Genomic DNA, 24,400 nt, shown 5'->3' on the forward strand with positions numbered 1-24,400 from the left:
TAACTTTTTGGGGTGATTATTATTATTATTTTTTTACTCAATAACATTTATATACATCATTTTTAAAATCATAAAATACATTATTTCTCCAAAACATATTATGTACATGAATATTTATACAATGTAAACACAGTAAAAAAAAAGACCAGGGACAACAAAACAAAATATAATTCTATAAAGTGCTTGATTTTAGGAAATAAAAGTGTAGTGCAGTCAACTCTTTAACCATTTTACCTACATTTTTTTTATTTTTGTCAAAAGCAAGCGCAGCTCATGGACTCAATATTGTGTCCTTCCTTGCTATGCACAATTAAACAGAAGCAAAATGTAATATATCTATATCAATTTACAAACAATGCCAGTAACAAGACAGCAAGCATACATACATCTGAGATTTTCCATATGATTTTATGACACACCTACAGGTCCATTATCAGATTGTTTTGATGATATTGAAGCATTTTATCCATTGATAGAAAACTTTCCATTGATAAAAGTAGACTGGTACAGGCCATTGTAGACATGTCTTTAACAGCCTCTGCCATCAACAATCTTTTGGCCGGTTGTGTATTTGTTCTGCCTGGTTTCTTCCAGAAGAACAAAGCGTTTGGGCATATTGAAATCCAACTGTTTGATCCTCCTGTATCCTACCATCCACCATAAAGTGGAAAATCGGGAAGACCATACACTTTACACGGCCGACCGGTCGGGCAAAAATCAGCAGGATCAGCCAACAATAATGTGTATGGCATTGGCCACCCTGACTTCAAAAATCTTTAGGTACTATCACTTATAACCAAAACAATTCTGAATTAATGGTACCCAATGAAACATCACAGAAAGATATGGAAAATATGTCTTCAGATACAACACATAGCAAATATAACAGGTTTGAAAAAAGAAATAAAGAGAAGTTGATGTTCTGCATTGAAAGATGTTGATATCACTTGGATTAAAAGTGAATCTGTCACCAGGTTTTTGATACCTCATCTGAGATCAGCATAATGTAGGGAAAGAAATCTAATTCCAGCGATGTATCACTTAGTTTATTGGGTGCAGCAGTTGTGATACAATCTGAGGTTTTAGATGTAGCAGAGCTCAGAAAGCTAACTCCGCCCACACAACTGATTAGCAGCTTTCTATGTACGTTGTATATTTAGAGTAAACTGCTAATCATTGCTGGGGGCTTGGTTGGACCAGGAGGTACATGGGCTGCTAGTCCAACAGTGATAATCTCATGCTGATAAAACAATGATTGTATTGAAACAACAGCACACAGCCTAATAAGTGACACATTCCTGAAATCAGTATCTCATGCTGCCTTCAGATTACAGAATATACAGCAGAAACCTGCTGACAGTTTCCATTTAAAAGACAAATCGTGTATTCTCTTTTATTTTACTTGCATTCCACATACAAAGTAGGGTAGACAATTAATTTGGCATTAAAACTAGGGAAATTTATTAATTCCCAGGTAACAAATGCAAGATCCTTCAGAAAATTAATTTCAATACCCAACGACATTAGTTTAATTTTGAATATTGACAGTCTAAAATGCAATACTCGTCCAGCAGTAAAATATATATGTATTATAATATTATGAATATATCACATTGATGAAATGAATTTGCCATGTGCCAGCATCATGGATGGTATGTTAGGACCACTGTTGTCAGTCAGGGCTGAGACATGCTTCTTGATCATCAGTGATATTCTGCAGAAAAATGCAAAGCAAGTAAAAGGTAAGTAAATATCCAAAATTAAAAAAAATGTGCATATTACTAAAGTGAAAAAATATTATTCAATGACTTAATATAAAAATATCTAAAGTGGAGCTCCAGTTATACTACATATTAGTAATTTTCTTCCTATAGCAAGTATCAAAGCAATTGTCACATTTTTAGGTTGGCAAGCTACCGTATTTTTCGGACTATAAGGCGCACATATAATCTCAGAATTTTCTCAGAAATCAAAAGTGTGCCTTATAGTCCGGTGCGCCTTATATATGGACCCGCACCTGGCTTAAGCAATACGGCTACTGTAGTCAGGATCCTCACTGAGCGGTGACACATACAGCTCTGTGCGCAGGAGCCCCGTGCTTAAGTTTCTATACCGACTACCCCATAAATGCCTCCTGTTAAGAGACATGCTTATGATGCAGATTTTAAGCTTAAAGCTATAAGTCATGCAGTAGTGCATGGAAATAGAGCAGCTGCAAGAGAATTCAACATAAATGAATCTATGGTGCGTAAGTGGAGGAAACAAGAAGATGCCCTACGCCAGGGAAAGAAGACCAAACTGAGTTTCCGAGGAAACAAAGCAAGATGGCCACATTTGGAGGACAAAATAGAACAGTGGGTTATCGAACAAAGAGCCGCAGGTAGAAGCGTCTCCACTGTCTCTATTCGCCTAAAAGCCACAGTGATAGCACGCGACATGGAGATCAAGGACTTTCGAGGAGGTCCTTCATGGTGCTTTCGTTTTATGAAAAGGCGTAATCTCTCTATCCGCACCAGAACTACTGTCTGCCAGCAACTGCCAAAGGATTATGAAGAGAAGCTGGCCATTTTCCGCACCTACTGTATAACCAAAATAAATGAAAAGAAGATCCAACCAGAACACATCACTAACATGGATGAGGTCCCCCTCACTTTTGACATCCCCGTAAACCGTACTGTTGAGAAAACAGGGACCAGTACGGTATCTATACGTACCACAGGAAACGAGAAGTCATCTTTCACTGTAGTTCTCGGCTGTCAGGCTAATGGCCAGAAACTACCACCCATGGTCATTTTCAAGAGGAAGACTTTGCCAAAGGAACAGTTTCCTGCTGGTGTCATCATCAAGGCTAATCCAAAGGGCTGGATGGACGAGGAGAAGATGAGTGAGTGGCTGAGGGAGGTCTACGTCAGGAGACCGGATGGCTTTTTTCACAGATCCCCATCCCTATTGGTCTGTGACTCTATGCGCGCCCATCTGACCGAAGCTGTCAAAGACCAAGTGAAGAAAACTAATTCGGAGCTTGCCGTCATTCCGGGTGGATTAACCAAGGAGCTCCAGCCACTAGATATTGGCATCAACAGGTCTTTTAAAGTTAAATTGAGAGCTGCATGGGAGCATTGGATGACAGAAGGGGACCACACATTCACCAACACCGGGAGGCAACGCCGGGCGAGTTATGCCACTATGTGCAAGTGGATCGTGGATGCCTGGGAGAAGGTATCAGTCTCCAGTGTCATCCGAGCTTTCAGGAAGTCTGGAATTATCACTGAAGAAGAGCTAAACATCAGCGGCGAGACCGACTCGGATAATGATGAGGAGGACCCGAGCATGCTTGATGCCGAAATCGCCCAGCTATTAAACTCTGACACTGAAGATGAAGAGTTTGATGGATTTGTGGTAGAAGAATGATCTGAAAAAGCAAATGTATTGATTTGCAGCTATTGTGAAAGAGTTAAATAAAATTTGATTTGCGGTCTGAGCCTTGTTTAATTTAATGCGCCTTATAGTCCGGTGCGCCTTATATATGGACCAAAACATTTCAGCAGAGTTTTTTTGTTAATGCGCCTTATAATCCGGTGCGCCTTATAGTCCGAAAAATACGGTACGCAGCATAAAGAGTCTCGCCTCCACTGTTTAAAGGGAGATGGAGCCCCCCACACACACTCTGCCCCAAATTGTTTATATACACATGTGGTCAAAATTGTTGGTACCCCTTGTTTAATGAAAGAGAAACCCACAATGGTCACAGAAATAACTTGAATCTGACAAAAGTAATAATAAATTAAAAATCTATGAAAATGAACAAATGAAAGTCAGTCATTGCTTTTCAACACTGCTTCTACAGAATTTAAAAAAAATTAAACTCTTGAAATAGACCTGGACAGAAAAGATGGTACCCCTGAAAATAATGTGACAAAAGGGACATGTTAAATCAAGTTGTGTCCACTAATTAGTATCACAGGTATCTACAATCTTGTAATCAGTTAGTGGGCCTGTATATAGGGCTACAGATACTCACTGTGCTGTTTGGTGACATGGTGTGTACCACACTCAACATGGACCAGAGGAAGCAAAGGAAAGAGTTGTCTCAGGAGATTAGAAAGAAAATTATAGACAAGCATGTTAAAGGTAAAGGTTATAAGACCATCTCCAAGCAGCTTGATGTTCCTGTGACTACAGTTGCACATATTATTGAGAAATTTAAGATCCATGGGACTGTAGCCAACCTCCCTGGATGTGGCCGGAGGAGGAAAATTGATGACAAATCAAAGAGATGGATAATACGAATGGTAACAAAAGAGCCCAGGATAACTTCTAAAGAGATTAAAGGTGAACTTCAAGATCCAGGAACATCAGTGTCAGATCGCACCATCCGTCATTGTTTGATCCAAAGTGGACTTCATGGGAGACGACCAATGAGAACACCATTGTTGAAAAAAATCATGAAAAAGCCAGACTGGAATTTGCCAAACTACATGTTGACAAGCCACAAAGGTTCTGGCAGAATGTCCTATGGACAAATGAGAAAAGGCAACCTTCAAACACGAGACAACTGGAGCAGTTTGCTCATGAGGAATGGGCCAAAATACCTGTCGAGAGGTGCAGAAGTCTCATTGACAGTTACAGAAATCGTTTGATTGCAGTGATTGCCTCAAAAGGTTGTTCAACAAAATATTAAGTTAAGAGTACCATCATTTCTGTCCAGGCCTATTTCAGGAGTTTAATTTTTTTTTAATTCTGTGGAAGCGGGGTTGAAGAGCAATGTCTGACTTTCATTTGTTCATTTTCAAAGATTTTTAATTTATCATTACTTTGTCAGATTCAAGTTATTTCTGTGACCATTGTGGATTTTTCTTTCATTAAGTGAGGGGTACCAACAATTTTGACCACATGTGTAGGTATATAACTTTTGTAAAGGCAAATTCATCAATTTGGTTATCTATCCAATCTGTTCCTCTGTCATCGAGAAATCAACATTTCAGTCAATATGTAAATGAGACTGAAGTTCTTTCGGCTCCTGGAAGCACTTCCCCATCCTCTGCTCTCCCCAGCTCTATTCACTTTGTTGTATGACTGCAAGCAAAGGAACTGTCAGTCAAGCAGCAGAAGGTGGCGCTTCGCGGGGAATAGAGCTGGGGAGAGCTGAAAATGGGCAAGTGCTTCCACATCCTGAAAGCACTTCAGCTTAATTTACATATTGATTTAAACGGCGATTTCTTGGTAGCTTGGCTAATTATAGGTAAGGTTCGACTTGTTTTTTCAAGAGCTACAGTACAGACCAAAAGTTTGGACACACCTTCTCATTTAAAGATTTTTCTGTATTTTCATGACTATGAAAATTGTACATTCACACAGAAGGCATCAAAACTATGAATTAACACATGTGGAATTATATACTTAACAAAAAAGTGTGAAACAACTGAAAATATGTCTTATATTCTAGGTTCTTCAAAGTAGCCACCTTTTGCTTTGATGACTGCTTTACACACTCTTGGCATTCTCTTGATGAGCTTCAAGAGGTAGTCACCGGAAATGGTTTTCACTTCACAGGTGTGCCCTGTCAGGTTTAATAAGTGGGATTTCTTGCCTTATAAATGGGGTTGGGACCATCAGTTGTGTTGTGCAGAAGTCTGGTGGATACACAGCTGATAGTCCTACTGAATAGACTGTTAGAATTTGTATTATGGCAAGAAAAAAGCAGCTAAGTAAAGAAAAACGAGTGGCCATCATTACTTTAAGAAATGAAGGTCAGTCAGTGCGAAAAATTGGGAAAACTTTGAAAGTGTCCCCAAGTACAGTTGCAAAAACCATCAAGCGCTACAAAGAAACTGGCTCACATGAGGACCGCCCCAGGAAAGGAAGACCAAGAGTCATCTCTGCTTCTGAGGATAAATGTATCCAAGTTACCAGCCTCAGAAATCACAGGTTAATAGCACCTCACATTAGAGACCAGGTCAATGCCACACAGAGTTCTAGCAGCAGACACATCTCTTCAACAACTGTTAAGAGACTTTGCGCAGCAGGCCTTCATGGGAAAATAGCTGCTAGGAAACCACTGCTAAGGACAGGCAACAAGCAGAAGAGACTTGTTTGGGCTAAAGAACACAAGGAATGGACATTAGACCAGAGGAAATCTGTGCTTTGGTCTGATGAGTCCAAATTTGAGATATTTGGTTCCAACCACCGTGTCTTTGTGCGACGCAGTAAAGGAGAACGGATGGACTCTACATGCTTGGTTCCCACCGTGAAGCATGGAGGAGGAGGTGTGATGGTGTGGGGGTGCTTTGCTGGTGACATTGTTGGGGATTTATTCAAAATTGAAGGCATACTGAACCAGCATGGCTACCCCACAACATCTTGCAGCGGCATGCTATTCCATCCGGTTTGCGTTTAGTTGGACCACCATTTATTTTTCAACAGGACAATGACCCCAAACACACCTCCAGGCTGTGTAAGGGCTATTTGACCAAGAAGGAGAGTGATGGGGTGCTACACCAGATGACCTGGCCTCCACAGTCACCAGACCTGAACCCAGTCGAGATGGTTTGGGGTGAGCTGGACCGCAGAGTGAAGGCAAAAGAGCCAACAAGTGCTAAGCATCTCTGGGAACTCCTTCAAGATTGTTAGAAGACCATTTCCGGTGACTACCTCTTGAAGCTCATCAAGAGTATGCCAAGAGTGTGCAAATCAGTCATCAAAGCAAAAGGTGGCTACTTTGAAGAACCTAGAATATAAGACATATTTTCAGTTGTTTCACACTTTTTTGTTAAGTATATAATTCCACATGTGTTAATTCTTAGTTTTGATGCCTTCAGTGTGAATGTACAATTTTCATAGTCATAAAAATACAGAAAAATCTTTAAATGAGAAGGTGTGTCCAAACTTTTGGTCTGTACTGCTACATCTAAACTGTTGGAGGGTGAAATCCTGCTGACAGATTCCCTTTAAGAGATCTCATGCTGATAAATGTAGTTCCAGCATTAGTCTATAAGACACCCTTTTTGGCCATTCAAAGATGATATTGCATTATTAATTTGAGATCATGTGGATCAAACATTCATTACACATGTCTATTAGATGGGATGGGCTCGGAAGCTCAGCTGATCGCAAACAACATGAATGTTTGACAATGATTCCCCAGTTGCAATAATAACCTTGCCCTACTTCTTCTGCCATTGTCTTTCTGGTACCGATCTAATCAGAGGCCGCCACTAGTCACTTGGAGTGTTGTATATGCAATACCTCATGTTACAACATATAGGAATTGGCCGTGTTATTGTGTATGACTCACTGCTATGCTATTTTCAGCACAGATGACTCGGTTACACTACTTGTAGTATTAGAACTCATTCCCAGTGCATATAACATTGTCCATGATGTCTGAGCTACAAACCGGTATGTTATAATGGAAAAAGAAGAAAAGCTACTTCTATCTACAACTTCTAGCGTTTTTGCCAGTGTAGAATCTTGGAAAATAATAAATAAAGTTTTACAGACATTTATTCGCTTTCATATTAATCTTATTTGTGTAGTTGAGACCACTATGTCCCTCTAACTTATTTTTGGTCCTGAGTATGTGACCCAAATTTTAAATGCCAACCAGAAGGCTATTTTAAAGCTCAGTTCTCATTGTTGTGTGAAGAACCTTTTTCCCTCTTTCTTTATAGATAAAAATCAGACTGTCTCAAACCCTAGAACCAGACAATGTGAACTGAGGTCTAAGATGGCAGACATACAAGAAACAGAGGCATGTTCACACTAGCAAAAAAGAAGCAAGACAAAAATATATCTCATACCCTACCATAATTATATATAAATGTAAAGCAAAATTGCATAATAAATATAGGGTACTTAGTGAACTATTTTTGATCAAAAAAAGTATACAAGCCGTCCCACCAGCGGCAAGGTGACCCTAAATTGGGACGGTACCTATACTGCCTATATTAAAAACCTTACTGTATATCAAAGTTGAAGCAATGCATATAAAAGGGTAGACAAATAGGACCGGGTCCCAACTCCAGACCACCTAGGCCCGTGGTAAGCTACATATATACCAATCAGCTCAACAAAGGGCATGCCACACCCTTAAATTGCACAGAATGCAAACAAGTCAAAAAAACAGACAATGTGAACTGAGGTCTAAGATGGCAGACATACAAGAAACAGAGGCATGTTCACACTAGCAAAAAAGAAGCAAGACAAAAATATATCTCATACCCTACCATAATTATATATAAATGTAAAGCAAAATTGCATAATAAATATAGGGTACTTAGTGAACTATTTTTGATCAAAAAAAGTATACAAGCCGTCCCACCAGCGGCAAGTTGACCCTAAATTGGGACGGTACCTATACTGCCTATATTAAAAACCTTACTGTATATCAAAGTTGAAGCAATGCATATAAAAGGGTAGACAAATAGGACCGGGTCCCAACTCCAGACCACCTAGGCCCGTGGTAAGCTACATATATACCAATCAGCTCAACAAAGGGCATGCCACACCCTTAAATTGCACAGAATGCAAACAAGTCAAAAAACCAGACAATGTGAACTGAGGTCTAAGATGGCAGACATACAAGAAACAGAGGCATGTTCACACTAGCAAAAAAGAAGCAAGACAAAAATATATCTCATACCCTACCATAATTATATATAAATGTAAAGCAAAATTGCATAATAAATATAGGGTACTTAGTGAACTATTTTTGATCAAAAAAAGTATACAAGCCGTCCCACCAGCGGCAAGGTGACCCTAAATTGGGACGGTACCTATACTGCCTATATTAAAAACCTTACTGTATATCAAAGTTGAAGCAATGCATATAAAAGGGTAGACAAATAGGACCGGGTCCCAACTCCAGACCACCTAGGCCCGTGGTAAGCTACATATATACCAATCAGCTCAACAAAGGGCATGCCACACCCTTAAATTGCACAGAATGCAAACAAGTCAAAAAACCAGACAATGTGAACTGAGGTCTAAGATGGCAGACATACAAGAAACAGAGGCATGTTCACACTAGCAAAAAAGAAGCAAGACAAAAATATATCTCATACCCTACCATAATTATATATAAATGTAAAGCAAAATTGCATAATAAATATAGGGTACTTAGTGAACTATTTTTGATCAAAAAAAGTATACAAGCCGTCCCACCAGCGGCAAGGTGACCCTAAATTGGGACGGTACCTATACTGCCTATATTAAAAACCTTACTGTATATCAAAGTTGAAGCAATGCATATAAAAGGGTAGACAAATAGGACCGGGTCCCAACTCCAGACCACCTAGGCCCGTGGTAAGCTACATATATACCAATCAGCTCAACAAAGGGCATGCCACACCCTTAAATTGCACAGAATGCAAACAAGTCAAAAAACCAGACAATGTGAACTGAGGTCTAAGATGGCAGACATACAAGAAACAGAGGCATGTTCACACTAGCAAAAAAGAAGCAAGACAAAAATATATCTCATACCCTACCATAATTATATATAAATGTAAAGCAAAATTGCATAATAAATATAGGGTACTTAGTGAACTATTTTTGATCAAAAAAAGTATACAAGCCGTCCCACCAGCGGCAAGGTGACCCTAAATTGGGACGGTACCTATACTGCCTATATTAAAAACCTTACTGTATATCAAAGTTGAAGCAATGCATATAAAAGGGTAGACAAATAGGACCGGGTCCCAACTCCAGACCACCTAGGCCCGTGGTAAGCTACATATATACCAATCAGCTCAACAAAGGGCATGCCACACCCTTAAATTGCACAGAATGCAAACAAGTCAAAAAACCAGACAATGTGAACTGAGGTCTAAGATGGCAGACATACAAGAAACAGAGGCATGTTCACACTAGCAAAAAAGAAGCAAGACAAAAATATATCTCATACCCTACCATAATTATATATAAATGTAAAGCAAAATTGCATAATAAATATAGGGTACTTAGTGAACTATTTTTGATCAAAAAAAGTATACAAGCCGTCCCACCAGCGGCAAGGTGACCCTAAATTGGGACGGTACCTATACTGCCTATATTAAAAACCTTACTGTATATCAAAGTTGAAGCAATGCATATAAAAGGGTAGACAAATAGGACCGGGTCCCAACTCCAGACCACCTAGGCCCGTGGTAAGCTACATATATACCAATCAGCTCAACAAAGGGCATGCTACACCCTTAAATTGCACAGAATGCAAACAAGTCAAAAAAACAGACAATGTGAACTGAGGTCTAAGATGGCAGACATACAAGAAACAGAGGCATGTTCACACTAGCAAAAAAGAAGCAAGACAAAAATATATCTCATACCCTACCATAATTATATATAAATGTAAAGCAAAATTGCATAATAAATATAGGGTACTTAGTGAACTATTTTTGATCAAAAAAAGTATACAAGCCGTCCCACCAGCGGCAAGGTGACCCTAAATTGGGACGGTACCTATACTGCCTATATTAAAAACCTTACTGTATATCAAAGTTGAAGCAATGCATATAAAAGGGTAGACAAATAGGACCGGGTCCCAACTCCAGACCACCTAGGCCCGTGGTAAGCTACATATATACCAATCAGCTCAACAAAGGGCATGCCACACCCTTAAATTGCACAGAATGCAAACAAGTCAAAAAACCAGACAATGTGAACTGAGGTCTAAGATGGCAGACATACAAGAAACAGAGGCATGTTCACACTAGCAAAAAAGAAGCAAGACAAAAATATATCTCATACCCTACCATAATTATATATAAATGTAAAGCAAAATTGCATAATAAATATAGGGTACTTAGTGAACTATTTTTGATCAAAAAAAGTATACAAGCCGTCCCACCAGCGGCAAGGTGACCCTAAATTGGGACGGTACCTATACTGCCTATATTAAAAACTTACTGTATATCAAAGTTGAAGCAATGCATATAAAAGGGTAGACAAATAGGACCGGGTCCCAACTCCAGACCACCTAGGCCCGTGGTAAGCTACATATATACCAATCAGCTCAACAAAGGGCATGCCACACCCTTAAATTGCACAGAATGCAAACAAGTCAAAAAACCAGACAATGTGAACTGAGGTCTAAGATGGCAGACATACAAGAAACAGAGGCATGTTCACACTAGCAAAAAAGAAGCAAGACAAAAATATATCTCATACCCTACCATAATTATATATAAATGTAAAGCAAAATTGCATAATAAATATAGGGTACTTAGTGAACTATTTTTGATCAAAAAAAGTATACAAGCCGTCCCACCAGCGGCAAGGTGCAATTTAAGGGTGTGGCATGCCCTTTGTTGAGCTGATTGGTATATATGTAGCTTACCACGGGCCTAGGTGGTCTGGAGTTGGGACCCGGTCCTATTTGTCTACCCTTTTATATGCATTGCTTCAACTTTGATATACAGTAAGGTTTTTAATATAGGCAGTATAGGTACCGTCCCAATTTAGGGTCACCTTGCCGCTGGTGGGACGGCTTGTATACTTTTTTTGATCAAAAATAGTTCACTAAGTACCCTATATTTATTATGCAATTTTGCTTTACATTTATATATAATTATGGTAGGGTATGAGATATATTTTTGTCTTGCTTCTTTTTTGCCTGTCTCAAACCCTAGTAAGACCTAACAACATAAGGTTTTAAAAAATATTAGTTTATTAACTATTTGATCTGTCCAGCACTGTATGGCACAAGGACATTTCAACCACTATTTCTCCAGGATCTGGCTCAAAACTGCCCACTTGCTACACCTCAATATGATAATCTGTGTAGTACTAAAGCATGATAGCTCTTTCTCTAAACTTTACCATAACCATGCACTCAAGACACCATAAGCAGCACCTAATTTTGGAAAAAAAGGATCAGGCATATTTAAATACAATAAGCCCAATCCCTCTTTTACCAACATCTTCCACTTGGCAAAACTTATTATAATTCCCATGTTAATAAGTCAATAAAGGACTTTTTTTGGTATTAGAAATGAAACATTCCTGCACTTCCTGGTGATTTTGCGCCCACAAGGTATTTACTACTGAAGCTTGTGAATATGTCCAAACTCCATAATTTTTTCTTCTGCTGCTTTGATCACCTTTGAGAGGTAGACCTCTGTCTGCACGGATGACAGAATACTGGCTGCATAACTCCAGGAGTACTTATTGAATTCTACACCAGGTCCCAAATTATTATGCAAGTTGGATTTAATTGTCATAAAGATGTCATTTTTTGTTTTTCAGATAAACTTATGGATGATGTTGTGTCTCAGGGCTCTTTGGATCACTGAAATGAATCTCAAACATGTGCGATAATTAGCTTGCCAGATTAACCCAATTAAAGAAAAACTACTTAAGAAGGACATTCCACATTATTAAGCAGCCACAGGTTTCAAGCAATATGGGAAAGAAAAAGGATCTCTCTGCGGCCAAAAGCATGAAATAGTGTAATGCCTTGGACAAGGTATGAAAAAACTGGATATTTACTAAAAACTTTAGCCTGATCATAGTACTGTGAAGATACTTGTAGCTGATACAGAGCATAGACAGGTTTGTGCAGATAAAGGCATAATGAGGAAGTTTTCTGACAGAAAAAGTCATCGGATTAAGAGAGTAGCTGCTAAAATACCATTTCAAAGCACTAAACAGATATTTGAAGCTGCTGGTGCCTCTGGAGTCCCGTTGAGGTCAAGGTATAGGATCCTCCAGAAGCCCTGTGGGCGTGATAACATGATTTGTACGAGCTCATGTAAATTTGCACATGTGCGCCGCTCATTCCGGCAGGGTCACTGAGTCTCTGAAGACAGGTGTACGCTTCCCGGCTTCAGAGACGCACTGTGCATGACCGGAAGCTATCTTCTGACCTACCGGACATGCGCCTCTGAAGCCTGGAAGCGTACACCGTTCTTTAGAGACGCAGTGATGCTGCCGGAATGAGCAGCGCACGTGCGCAGATTTGCATGAGTGGTGATGCACTGGCTTCATTAAATCTTTTTTTAGCCCCTAGCCCTACCTGTGGAATTTTTATATGGATCACTTACCATAATTTCTCTATTATATGAAAGCCATGCACAACTATCATGAAGGTACTGTGTCCCAAAGCCCATGATCCTCTTCGCAGGGTGATTAGAGAGTCCTACAACCTGCTTTGTAAAGTGAACAGAAAATGCAAATTTCATGTCCTCAGGAGTCGCCTCTGACTCCGTCTTTTTGACTCCTTGGTCAACATAGACATCAGCGAGCTGCTTGAATGAATTGTATGATATATCTCTGAAAAAGTTGCTTAGGGTTAGATCTTCTTTAATCTGCAGAGATGATAAATTAGACATACTTCAATATTTCTTTTAGATGCAAATGATTCATCCCTAATTGTTGGAACCAGATGCATAACTTTTAACACCAGTTCTCCAAAGTAAAATTGGTAACAGTACCTGCTACCTACCATGCACCTTTTATAATACTGGTGTCTCCTTATGTCTTTGTCTATGTGTTTGCGTAACCAGTGACTATGATTGACTGCAACTACCTATGACTATATCTCTAGTCAAAAAGGTTTGAACCTTTGAATATATTGTCCCATGTATTACAAAAATAAGATTTTGACCTAAAATGCAGGTCTTATGAAAATGAATTCAGTTAATTACAATATTTTTTCAATTAGTTGTCACAATACACACTCATATACACCCATAACATTGCAATTGCAAAACAAGAAGGGAAAGTCATGGAAATATCAAAATCACAGGATTGATAGACTTGTTAATGATATCTAAATAATGAAAAAAATGGAAACAACTTTTTCAAAACATCTTGATTTATTCAGTATCATATATGAGCGCCATGTGCAGAAATACACACACTTGCACAGCTTGACAGCTATAAAAGAGGCTATTAATGATTGTTCTGCTACAATGAATACTTGGGTATGCAAATCATCAAGATCCGCTGCTGGCTGCTCCCTTTGCACTTGCCAACCGATGATGTCTCAGATGTACTCAATGGGAGACAAGTTCAGAGATGCTGCAGGTCATAATAACATGTTTAGGCCACACAGGCGGCTCTAGGTAACACTAGCAATGCTATCTGATGTTGTTGCTGAAAAACAGCAAGTGTGACACTTTGAAGGAATGGCCATACCACTGGTTTTCCCACCAAATCAATGTAACACTGAGCTGTTAATGTATCTGGAATGAAGACTATAGGAGTACGGCTATTATATATTATTCTATTCCACACAATAATCCTTGGAATAGGACCAATGTTCCCTCATAAAGGCCTCAGCATGGTGTTGCTCACATGTTCTCCAGATTGGTCATGCAACAGTAAGTAGCCTGCTTGGCCTAAATGGGCTACATGATTTGCAGCATCTCTGGACTTGTCTCCCATCGAGCACATCTGGGATGTCATTAACTGACAATTGCAAAGGAAGCTGCCAGCCACGGATCTTGATGATTTGCCCAAGTGCATTCAGCTTGGCAGAACATTTGTCAGACAATCATTAATAACCTCACTGATAGCATGCCAAAGCATGTAAGTGTGTGTATTTCTACAGGTGGCAATCGTACTCATTAGTGAATAAATCAAAATGTTTTGAAAATTTTGTTTCCATTTTTTTCATCCTTGGCATATTATTAATCATCATTTCTCATAATTAATTTTCACATATTGCTTTTTTACTGCTTTTTTCTGCAGCTAAAATCTGATCTTTTGGCACAGGTTTTGCTGCCTTTTTGTGCTGCTTTTCTTTCTGCATTTTTCATGCATTTTTGTGCTGCACTTTTTAGGACCCCAAAGTTCAGCTTTGCTTCTACCTTGCAAACATGACCAATACAAGGTGTTAGGGAACTAACGCAAGATGTATGTGAAAGCATAAAACATTTTTAGAAGGGCAAAATTATCAAATTATTTTTTTATGTCTGAGAAAAGTTGACTATTCTTACCAAAAAAGCTGAATTAATGTATGAAGTGCAGCCATGAACTAAGGTTATTTGAGTTCATGAAAAAATACACAATTGCAAATGTAAAAACAGCAGGGTGAAGTTGAATTGGTGGGGCATTGTTTACCTAATAAATTGGTAGGGCATTGCTTTCTTTCACACATATCGCTAATTTAATTAAACTGTATTAATACTAACAGCCATGCTCATATGGGGATAGCAGACATTATGGTTTAAATTTGGGAAAGATCATATGGGGTTCACATCCTGCTGTACCTGTGTATTTTTCACCCAAAACACCTCAAAAAAAAAAAAACTGATGGTTGCATTTTTGCTGCTTTTTGCACTTACTCATTGTTTTCTTTGGGTGAAAAAAGGCTGCAAAAATGCTGAAAAAAGTGACATGCTGTTTTCAAAAATGCAGCAGTTTTCCAATTCAGTCAGGAAAAAAAAAGAAGCGTGTAAGTGAGATTTCTGAACTCTCATAGCTTTTGCTGGTATTGTAAAAACTAACTTTTAATTTGAATAAAAATCGCAGCAAAAAAAAATTAGCTGCAAAAACGTAACGTGTGAACATAGCTTAAGATTAGTGTTGAGTGAGTATGTTCTATTAACCCTTTCAGCGAGTATGCTCGGGCCGAGCTCCGAGTATTTACAGCTGCTCGGTGATATGGTTGAATCGCTCCCATGTGCATGATAAGCGACTGTTTGACAGCTTTATTACATGGGAGGAATGTCTATTTCTTACACATTCCTCACATGTAATAAAGCTGTCAAACAGTTGCAAATCATGCACATGGGAGCGATTCAACCATATCACCGAGCAGCTATAAATACTCGGAGCTCGGGTCGAGCATACTCGGACAGAACATACTCGCTCAACCCTACTTAAGATATCGAAGTCCATGACTTTCCCTTCTTGGCTTAGCAATTTCAATGTTGAAGAGTGTTTCTTCTTTTTTATCATCATTGCATCTAGCCACTTGGGAAATACAGTATGGGTTGTAATATTATGCCTGCTACAAAATACAGTTCATCTCTCTGCTGGCCACCGCTTCTGTGGACATGGCAGGTGATGCTGATCATGCAATATACAATTTACATAAGAAAATTGATGATATCTTACGCGACTTATTTTGAAAGTATTCTGCTATAACTGCTATAACTGTCAAGGTAAAACACACTTGTATATGAGGAGCGTCATACAAACAACAATAGTTATTACATATTGCAAAACTGTGTGGATGGTAATAGACACATGGTCAGACATTGTCATTAGATCTCACAATATTTATTCCATACCGTTCTGTTATAGGCATCACCTTCCTTTTGAAGAATAGCAACAATCTTCTTAATCATTGTATCTACAGAAAAACGAAAAATACTCAATAGATTAAAATGAAACCTTTCAGGAGCTTTTGGGTCACCCAACTAACTACATGGCTGGGTAGAGTAGTGAAAGACAAGTTCAAACATACCTGAAACAGATATTTAAATGCTGACAAAATGAACAATGAATTGTTATGCAAATGAGGTTGCAAGTGCACCAAGTGCCGTCAATTTTCTGCAAGTTCACTGATGCTCTGTATTATTCAACGTCTAGAGCTATCCCAAAGACTTTATTCATGTCTACTCAGCACCATTATGTCACTGTTATTATCAGCAGTGCTGAACTGACGTCATTCAAGCACATAGAGTGACACTAGGTGTGAAATAATGTGCAGGATCCCTGCCCTCAGTGCACTTGCAGCTTCAATTACATAGGGCTTTATTGTTGTTTGTGGCCAGGACAACATGCTTGAGCTTAACTTTTACTATCTTTCCCAACAACATAATTAGTTTGGTGACCCTACAGTAAATCTCCTGCCAGTAGCCTTTAAGGGCAGCCTACTCCTGTGCCAAGTCCACTGAACTATTGTGGAAAACGTATTATATTTTCCACCATATCAATGGTTTCTAAGGTCAGAAAGATCTTTTCCTACAATAACCTATCTGTGTGTATGACTAGATTTTCTTCCATTTCTTACCCATGTCATGTGATCCATTTGCATTTAAATCTCCACTCAAGCTCTCTTTTCTCTCTCCAATGTCCAGGCTTTCAGTTCCTTTCACAAGTAGATCAATCTCTGCAGATACTTGTTCATAGTAGCAATCTTCATTCTTTTCACCTAAACAGAATGTTAACGGGAATCTGTGAGTTGATTCATGCTGCCCATACCACAGCAGCATGCATCAGAGCCTGGCTGCACGATTGCTGCAAGGTAAATTTGGCACCGGTATTTCAGAGAAAATATAGTTAGGAGATCCGGCCAGGGATCATAGATGGAGATGAGATTGACAGGTCTCTCCTGTTGCGAGAGACCTGTCAATCATCTCTAGCAGTTTAGGGAGAAGTCGGTCAGGGACCATAGCCAGAAACGAGATTAGTCCACTCCAGGTGATTGACAGTCTTCTGCCATAGTGAAAGACCTGTCAATCACCTCTAACACAGCTAAAAGAAGCTAGGTAAGGATAATGGTTAGAGACAAGACCAGTTAGGATATAGTTATAGTGAGGACCCTCTAGTCATATATAGAGTTTCAGTGAAAAGTATATAAGGCTGCAATCATGCAGCCAGGCTCTCATTCATGCTGCCCGAGGTTTGGCAGCATGAATCTACTGACAGGTTCCCTGTGTATGTTCAGATACTCTGTTATAATGTTATGGATGTTCTCAAACTCAAGAAAGTCTCAGCAAGAAAAAAAAATTAAAATTATATATATATATATATATATACACTGCTCAAAAAAATAAAGGGAACACTTAAACAACACAATGTAACTTCAAGTCAATAACACTTCTGTGAAATCTACCTGTCCAGTTATGAAGCAACACTGATTGTGAATCAATTTCTCCTGCTGTTGTGTAATCGAACAGACAACTGGTAGAAATGATAGGCAAATAGCAAGATACCCTCTATAAAGGAGTGGTTCTGCAGGTGGTGACCACAGACCATTTCTCTGTTCTCATCCTTTTTGGCTGTTGTTTTGGTCACTTTTTCATTTTGCCATTGCTCTCACCCCTAGAGGTACAGTAGCATGAGGCGGTGTCTACAGTACAACCCACAGAATTTGCTCAGATAGTGTAGTTCATCCAGGATGGCACATCAGTGCTTGCTGTGGCAAGAAGGGTAGTTGTGTCTGTCAGCGTAGTGTCCAGAGCATGGAGCAGATACCAGAATATGTGGAGGGAACCATAGGAGGGCAACAACCCAGCAGCAGGACCGTTACCTCCTCCTTTGTGCAAGGAGGAACAGGAGGAGCACTGCCAGAGCCCTGCAAAATGACCTCCAGCAGGCCACAAATGTACATGTGTCCGCACAAACGGTTAGAAACTGACTCCATGAGGGTGGTATGAGGGCCCGACGTCCACAGATGGGGGTTGTGCTCACAGCCCAACACCGTGCAGGACGCTTGGCATTTGCCACAAAACACCAGTATTGGCAAAGTCGCCACTGGCGCCCTGTGCTCTACACAGATGAAAGCAGGTTCACACTGAGCACATGTGACAGACGTGACAGAGTCTGGAGATGCTGCGGAGAGCGATCTGCTGCCTGCAACATCCTTCAGCATGACCGGTTTGGCAGTGGGTCAGTAATGGTGTAAGGTGGCATTTCTTTGAAGGGCCGCACAGCCCTCCATGTGCTCGCCAGAGGTAGCCTGACTGCCATTAGTTACCGAGATGAGATCCTCAGACCCCTTATGAGACCATATGCTGGTGCGGTTGGCCCTGGGTTCCTCCTAATGCAGGACAATGCCAGACCTCATGTGGCTGGAGTGTGTCAGCAGTTCCTGCAAGATGAGGGCATTGAAGCTATGGACTGGCCCACCCATTCCCCAGACCTGAATTCGATTGAGCACATCTGGGACATCATGTCTCGCTCCATCCACCAACGTTGCACCACAGACTGTCCAGGAGTTGGCGGATGCTTTAGTCCAGGTCTGAGAGGAGATCCCAGAGGAGACCATCCGCAACCTCATCAGGAGCATGCCCAGGTGTTGTAGGGAGGTCATACAGGCACGTGGAGGCCACACAATACTTTTGACTTGTTTTAAGAACATTACACCAAAGTTGGATCAGCCTGTAGTGTGTTTTTCCACTTTAATTTTGGGGGTGACTCTATATCCAGGCCTCCATTGGTTAATAAATTTGATTTCTATTGATGATTTTTGTGTAATTCTGTTGTCAGCACATTCAACTTTGTACAGAACAAAGTATTCAATGAGAATATTTCATTCATTCAGATCTAGGATGTGTTACTTGAGTGTTCCCTTTATTTTTTTGAGCAGTGTGTATATATATATATATATATATATGTGTATGTATATGTATATATATATATATAAAAATACTGCAAAAAAATAACATAGCTTTCCATCTCAGTCCTCAGGATATGTCATAAATGTCTCATAGAAGCACGCCCTTCATCTGTCTACAGAATGAAGTCTATGCTGCACCATTTTAAATGGAGAAGTAGTAAAACATGCAAGGGTGGCTCAAGTCACTAAGGGTCAAAACTAGCTGAGCAAGCGTGGGACTCTAATCTATAAAACATGTATGGTAAATTCCTGATACCCCTTGAAATAAATGTATAGTTTAGTCCAAAGTAATTCCTTGAGACGCACTAAAAAACAGATAAATCATGATATTTCTAGAAGTATCACAACTACTTACGTGGTTGAAATGGAAGTGGTCTAGGTTTGCGCTTCAATGGGAGATGAGTGGGTCTTTTTAACTTTTCATCGGCATTCTTTTTAAAAGAAAGTGCTTTTCGGATGCCAGATTTTCTAAAACTATTTTTCTTCGTAGTTTGTTCTGAATGTCCTTCAGTAGAAGAGGCCACTGAGTCTTCAGCTACTTTAGTAACCACAGATACAGTTGGTTCAGAAATATTCTCTTCTTTTTTAAATAGCTGATTTAGAAAGCTCTTGAACCATGATTGTTTTTTGACATTTTTGGCCTTAGTGATGGCTGCCGGCTCGTGCACTGTCACACCGGTATCACTGTCTTTCTTCTCCGTCGCCTGCACTTCAGCTTGAGGTACCACCGCAGTCTTATATTTATTCACTCTGTGTGTGAACCTGGTGATATCACTAACCGACCTCTGCACCTTTGCCTCCTTCTTACACCCTGTCCTTTTTGCCTCATGGTGACTTAAGCTTCTTTTAATGTATGTTTCCAGTACAATTTTTGCCTCTTGTCCGCTTAAAGAAACAAATTTCCCTCTTTGTTTTCTCTCCATTTTTGGGCTGTTGTTTATTTCCTCTTCCTTATTTTGCCTGTATGAAACCAAAACAAAATATATCACTACACGTCACATATACTAAAGGGGAAGGGTGGAGATTGCTTCCTGATAGGGGTTAACATTGCTCCTCTGCAGCCTCGGATTATTGTAAACCAAACATCGTTCACATGCGGTTAATATTGTTTCTGCACATTCACACAATGGTTTCCTTCACTGGCTCTAGGTGTGGGTGTACATGTTACCAATGTAGTTTCTGAGAGAGGAGAAAATAATACCAATGTATTCATTCTAGAATTTTTGCAATGCCATATGGCAACAAAAAAAAATCAGCAACATCCTTGAGGCACAAAGTCATCTGCAATACATAAATCCGTTTAAATTGCATTACTGATACTTTTTATATAAATGTGCGATTCTTAGTGTGCATTTTGATCAAATTGTGTGAGCCCACCTGCCATGATAATGCAACCTCATTTCTTGGTTGGTTTCCAAAAGATTACATTTTTGAGAAGACTTTTAGAGAAAAATTGGTTCATATCTATGCATACTGGACAATTTCATTGAAAGAACTACTGCCATAGAAGGATATTTTTAAAAGCGTTTTTTTGGTGGGTCATATGTCCAGCAATCTGCAACTCGCATACCTCTGTCATTGACTATTTAAAATAGGGGATCCTAATGTATCCTGACTTAGGATAGGCTAAAGGGACTCCTTTTCAGCATATGTTTGGCAGAATGGTGTGAATTTATGCAAACATTGTACTTTGTGTTAGTATAACACCCAAACATTGGCATTTTGAGTTGTTTACTGTTTTATAATATTAATATAATTATTACAGTTACATCAATTAAGATTAAATATCAAATAAACCATGAGACATTTTTGAAAATAAAACATATCTTGCATTTCTTGCCTTTCCATATACAATACAAGGGTCAGCTTTTAACTATAGCAGGAGCACTGAGCTTAGCAGGATGGTCATTATATATGTCGTGTTTAGTAACTAAAGACAACACAGTAACTAAAGCTACGACAGAGTGATTTATCATTTAGTCATGTAGGGACATTTATGTTCATTCTAATATGTGCAAACAATTGATGATCTTTACGGACAGATGATACGTTAGAGGGGTTTTCCAGAATTCTTATCCCCATATTTATAAAGAATAAATGACCTTTTCCAATATATGTTATAAGAACTACGCAGAGAATGAAAAAGGAGTACACCTGTATCCCTTTAAAACGTCACACTACTGCTGATGAAGCCATAAAGAATAAAGTACAAACAACTTACATTTTCCAGATAAAAAATAAATACATTTTTTCATTATTTCATTATGCAGATTTCAAAATAGATTAAAATATGAAATAAAAAATAAGGTGTGTATATATAGTTTTAAATTAACTATTTTGTGCATATTCTGTATTTCATTCCCATGATCATTGGGGGCTCCTTTTGATGCACCTGACCTTGTAACATATTCATAGCCTATGATAGCGATGCCCTATATTATTTGTACATGGCTTTACTAAAATGTAAATCACACAGTGAATTCATAGTTATAATCATCTCAGCTTTTTATTTTATTTATTAAAGAATAACTAAAAGTTCGCACTTTTTTCCTAATTTTATCCAAAATTTAGTTATTTGACTTTGCAAGTTACTTTATTAAGCGATTTAGCTACAGTCCTGTGAAAAACTTGTATATACCGTAAGTGGCCTCCAAACCACTGCTTACTCCAAAGTCTACTTGTCTGGCTTTTCTGTGCTTCGTTACTGTTCGCTAGGAGTACAAACACTGGCAGTGGAGGTGGAGGCACCATAAGAGTGTGCTTGGTTCACTGTAAAGTATTCAGTGCAGGTATCCTCCTCTCAGCGCTCTGCAGGATTGTGTTGGGTGTCCTTCATAAGCCCTACTATATTGGGTGTCTCCTGCACTGTGCCATCAGCAGTAATTCCTCCAGCATGGTTGTATCCATTAGGCAGCGCCGTTGTGCATGCGTTAGGGGTTTCAAGAACCAGCACTGCCTAATCTTACTGGTGCTGGGTACAACTGTACTGGAGGAGTTATTGTTGACGGTACAGTGTAGGAGATAGACAATGTAGAGGTACATCCAGTGATATCCTGTTAAGTGCTGAAAGGAGAATATCTGCACTAAATCGCCCCTAACGTGTCTCCCTCTCCACTATCAAAGTTTCTAGTCCCATTGCATAGGAACAAAGTACAGAAAAGCCAAACAAGTAGACTAAGGAGTAATTTGGAGGCCACCTAGATGCAAGTTTACAGGTGATCTTCCCCAAACGAGATTTCCAGCATGCACTATATATGCTGAAGTTGAAAATCTGAAGAAGTATACTTCAGAGTTGCCAACCGTCCAGAAATTCCTGAACAATCTATAAAAATAGAGCACTTTTTTTTCCCAATGTCCCTAAAAAAATGTAAAAACGTTTATGCATCAGTGATTTTTTTTTTACATACTGGAGGACTTAGTACAGTTTATTGCGAATTTAGTTATCAGAAGTTTACAGTTCACACTAAATGCTGTTAATATGTTCGTAACTTGATACTGATATTCTAAGCTGTAGTGTATATAACTTATAATCCTTATGCCTTATATATGTTTTTTTCAAAGAATCCATAAAAAAAGTTGTCCAGATAAGGCATCCATAAACATAATAAAAAAATCAAGTTGGCATTTGGCAACCCTGGTTGCCTTCTGGAGAAGTTTCGCTGCTTGTAGCTATCAAGTAAGGTCATAGGAAAGACGAATAACAAAATTCTGAAGGTAAAATTATTTTGTCGTCTATGGAACTCACCTTTCTGTTTCCATCATAACTTGCGAATGTGTGTGTTTGGCTGCTGTTAGCTGTGTGCCTCTGGCCCGCTTCTTCCCTACCTGTACAGTAAAACCTGAGTACATAAAGGTGATCTCAGTCCCTATTTATAAGCTACCAATGAGCAGGTAAGGCTGAGATAAGAAGCTCGGCCTCCGTGCTTTCCCAACAATACATAGAAAGCTCACACAAACTTCCGGAGCTTCATTCATTTCTGCTTCCTTATTGCCACAGGCTGCCTTAGAACTGTAAAGTGAACTAACACCAGTTTAACATGACAGTGATAAATGATAAGTAGCTGTTAGCACAAGGCATCATTTCTGGTAAGCCTGTCTGACCTTATACCCTTTGCAAATTTCCACACTGACAGACACAGTATATGGTTTTGAGACTATTAGCAGATACGTGCCTTTATTGTTCCTAGAAACCATTCAGTTAGAAGAGAAACTGTCCACTTGATTGAATACGTGAATATACAGAACGATCGTTAATGAATTTTGCAAATACAGGTGTGTGCTTCTTTTTAAAAACAACTTTTTAGGTAACTTTCCAATATTTTCTTAACTATTTAATTTTCATCTTTTTGACTTATGTGGAGGCGAATCTATGTGTTCCTAGACATGGGGCAAATATTCAGTGTCACCCCTCCTATACACAGTTTAGGTGGAATGGTCATCTCCTGGTCCTGGTGCAGCTGCCACATATTTTTTAATTGATCGTTAGGTCAAATGTGCTTGTGATTTATTTTGCCACAATAGAATCGCAATGTATTTGCTGTAATATTGAAAAAAAACACACAAAACAATGCTGACAATATTGACAGTGCTGACAATACCAATTATACCGATAATACTCACACTATCAACTATATCAACATTACTGACAGTAATGCAGGAGAGAAACAAGGGTAGGCAAGGGGGCATCATTGGGCCACCTCATGCAGCGGTCCAATGTGTCTCCCAGAGGCCAGCATTTTGACGTTCCACCAGAAGCCACTTGAACAATGAGCATTCAGCCATTCTCCAAGCTCATTGTTCTCCAAGCTCATTGTTCATCTGACAGCCGACTCAGAGAATATGTAAAATGCCTGCGTTCAACAGTATTTTCATCTTTCAGACACAACTACAATTGAAGCTCTTACCACCAGAACTTCTGGAGTCAAGGAGATGTACAACAGAGTGATGAGGTCACCTGATTACAATGCTGACATCACTGCTCTGCCTTAGAGGTGTACACGGCAGTCAGGTAAGGACACCAATGGAGCTGAAGATACATGAAGAGGATAGTGTGAGAGAATAGTATGGGGTGAAGAATATGAGAGGTTACAGTATAGAGACTGAGCA

General features: G+C 39.3%; 1 protein-coding gene across 1 annotated transcript; it reads right to left on the bottom strand.

The window, feature by feature from the left end:
* LOC141225824 (uncharacterized) lies at window positions 1–23,220 on the bottom strand. Its single transcript, XM_073667104.1, has 6 exons — window positions 23,040–23,220; window positions 19,650–20,254; window positions 16,964–17,104; window positions 16,239–16,300; window positions 13,041–13,304; window positions 1–1,714 (listed from the first exon to the last, which is right to left on the bottom strand). Exons 1-6 carry the CDS (start codon window positions 23,141–23,143, stop codon window positions 1,673–1,675), a joined length of 1,218 nt encoding a protein of 405 aa, XP_073523205.1. The 5' UTR covers window positions 23,144–23,220; the 3' UTR covers window positions 1–1,672.
* Between the last annotated feature and the right edge of the window lie 1,180 nt (window positions 23,221–24,400).

Source organism: Phyllobates terribilis, unplaced genomic scaffold, assembly GCF_046119375.1.
Source record: "Phyllobates terribilis strain yellow unplaced genomic scaffold, ASM4611937v1 Scaffold_2__4_contigs__length_985480577, whole genome shotgun sequence".
In the NCBI taxonomy this organism is placed as follows: Eukaryota; Metazoa; Chordata; class Amphibia; order Anura; family Dendrobatidae; genus Phyllobates; species Phyllobates terribilis.

Bases quoted from the DNA above. Each gene is read 5' to 3' on its own strand.
- LOC141225824 (XM_073667104.1), bottom strand. From the start codon at position 23,143: ATGTACTCAGGTTTTACTGTACAGGTAGGGAAGAAGCGGGCCAGAGGC. The intron at 20,255-23,039 runs GTGAGTTCCATA...GGTTTCATACAG, and splicing joins GTTATGATGGAAACAGAAAG to GCAAAATAAGGAAGAGGAAA. The intron at 16,301-16,963 runs GTAAGAAATGGA...GTTTTTCTGTAG, and splicing joins AAATGGATCACATGACATGG to ATACAATGATTAAGAAGATT.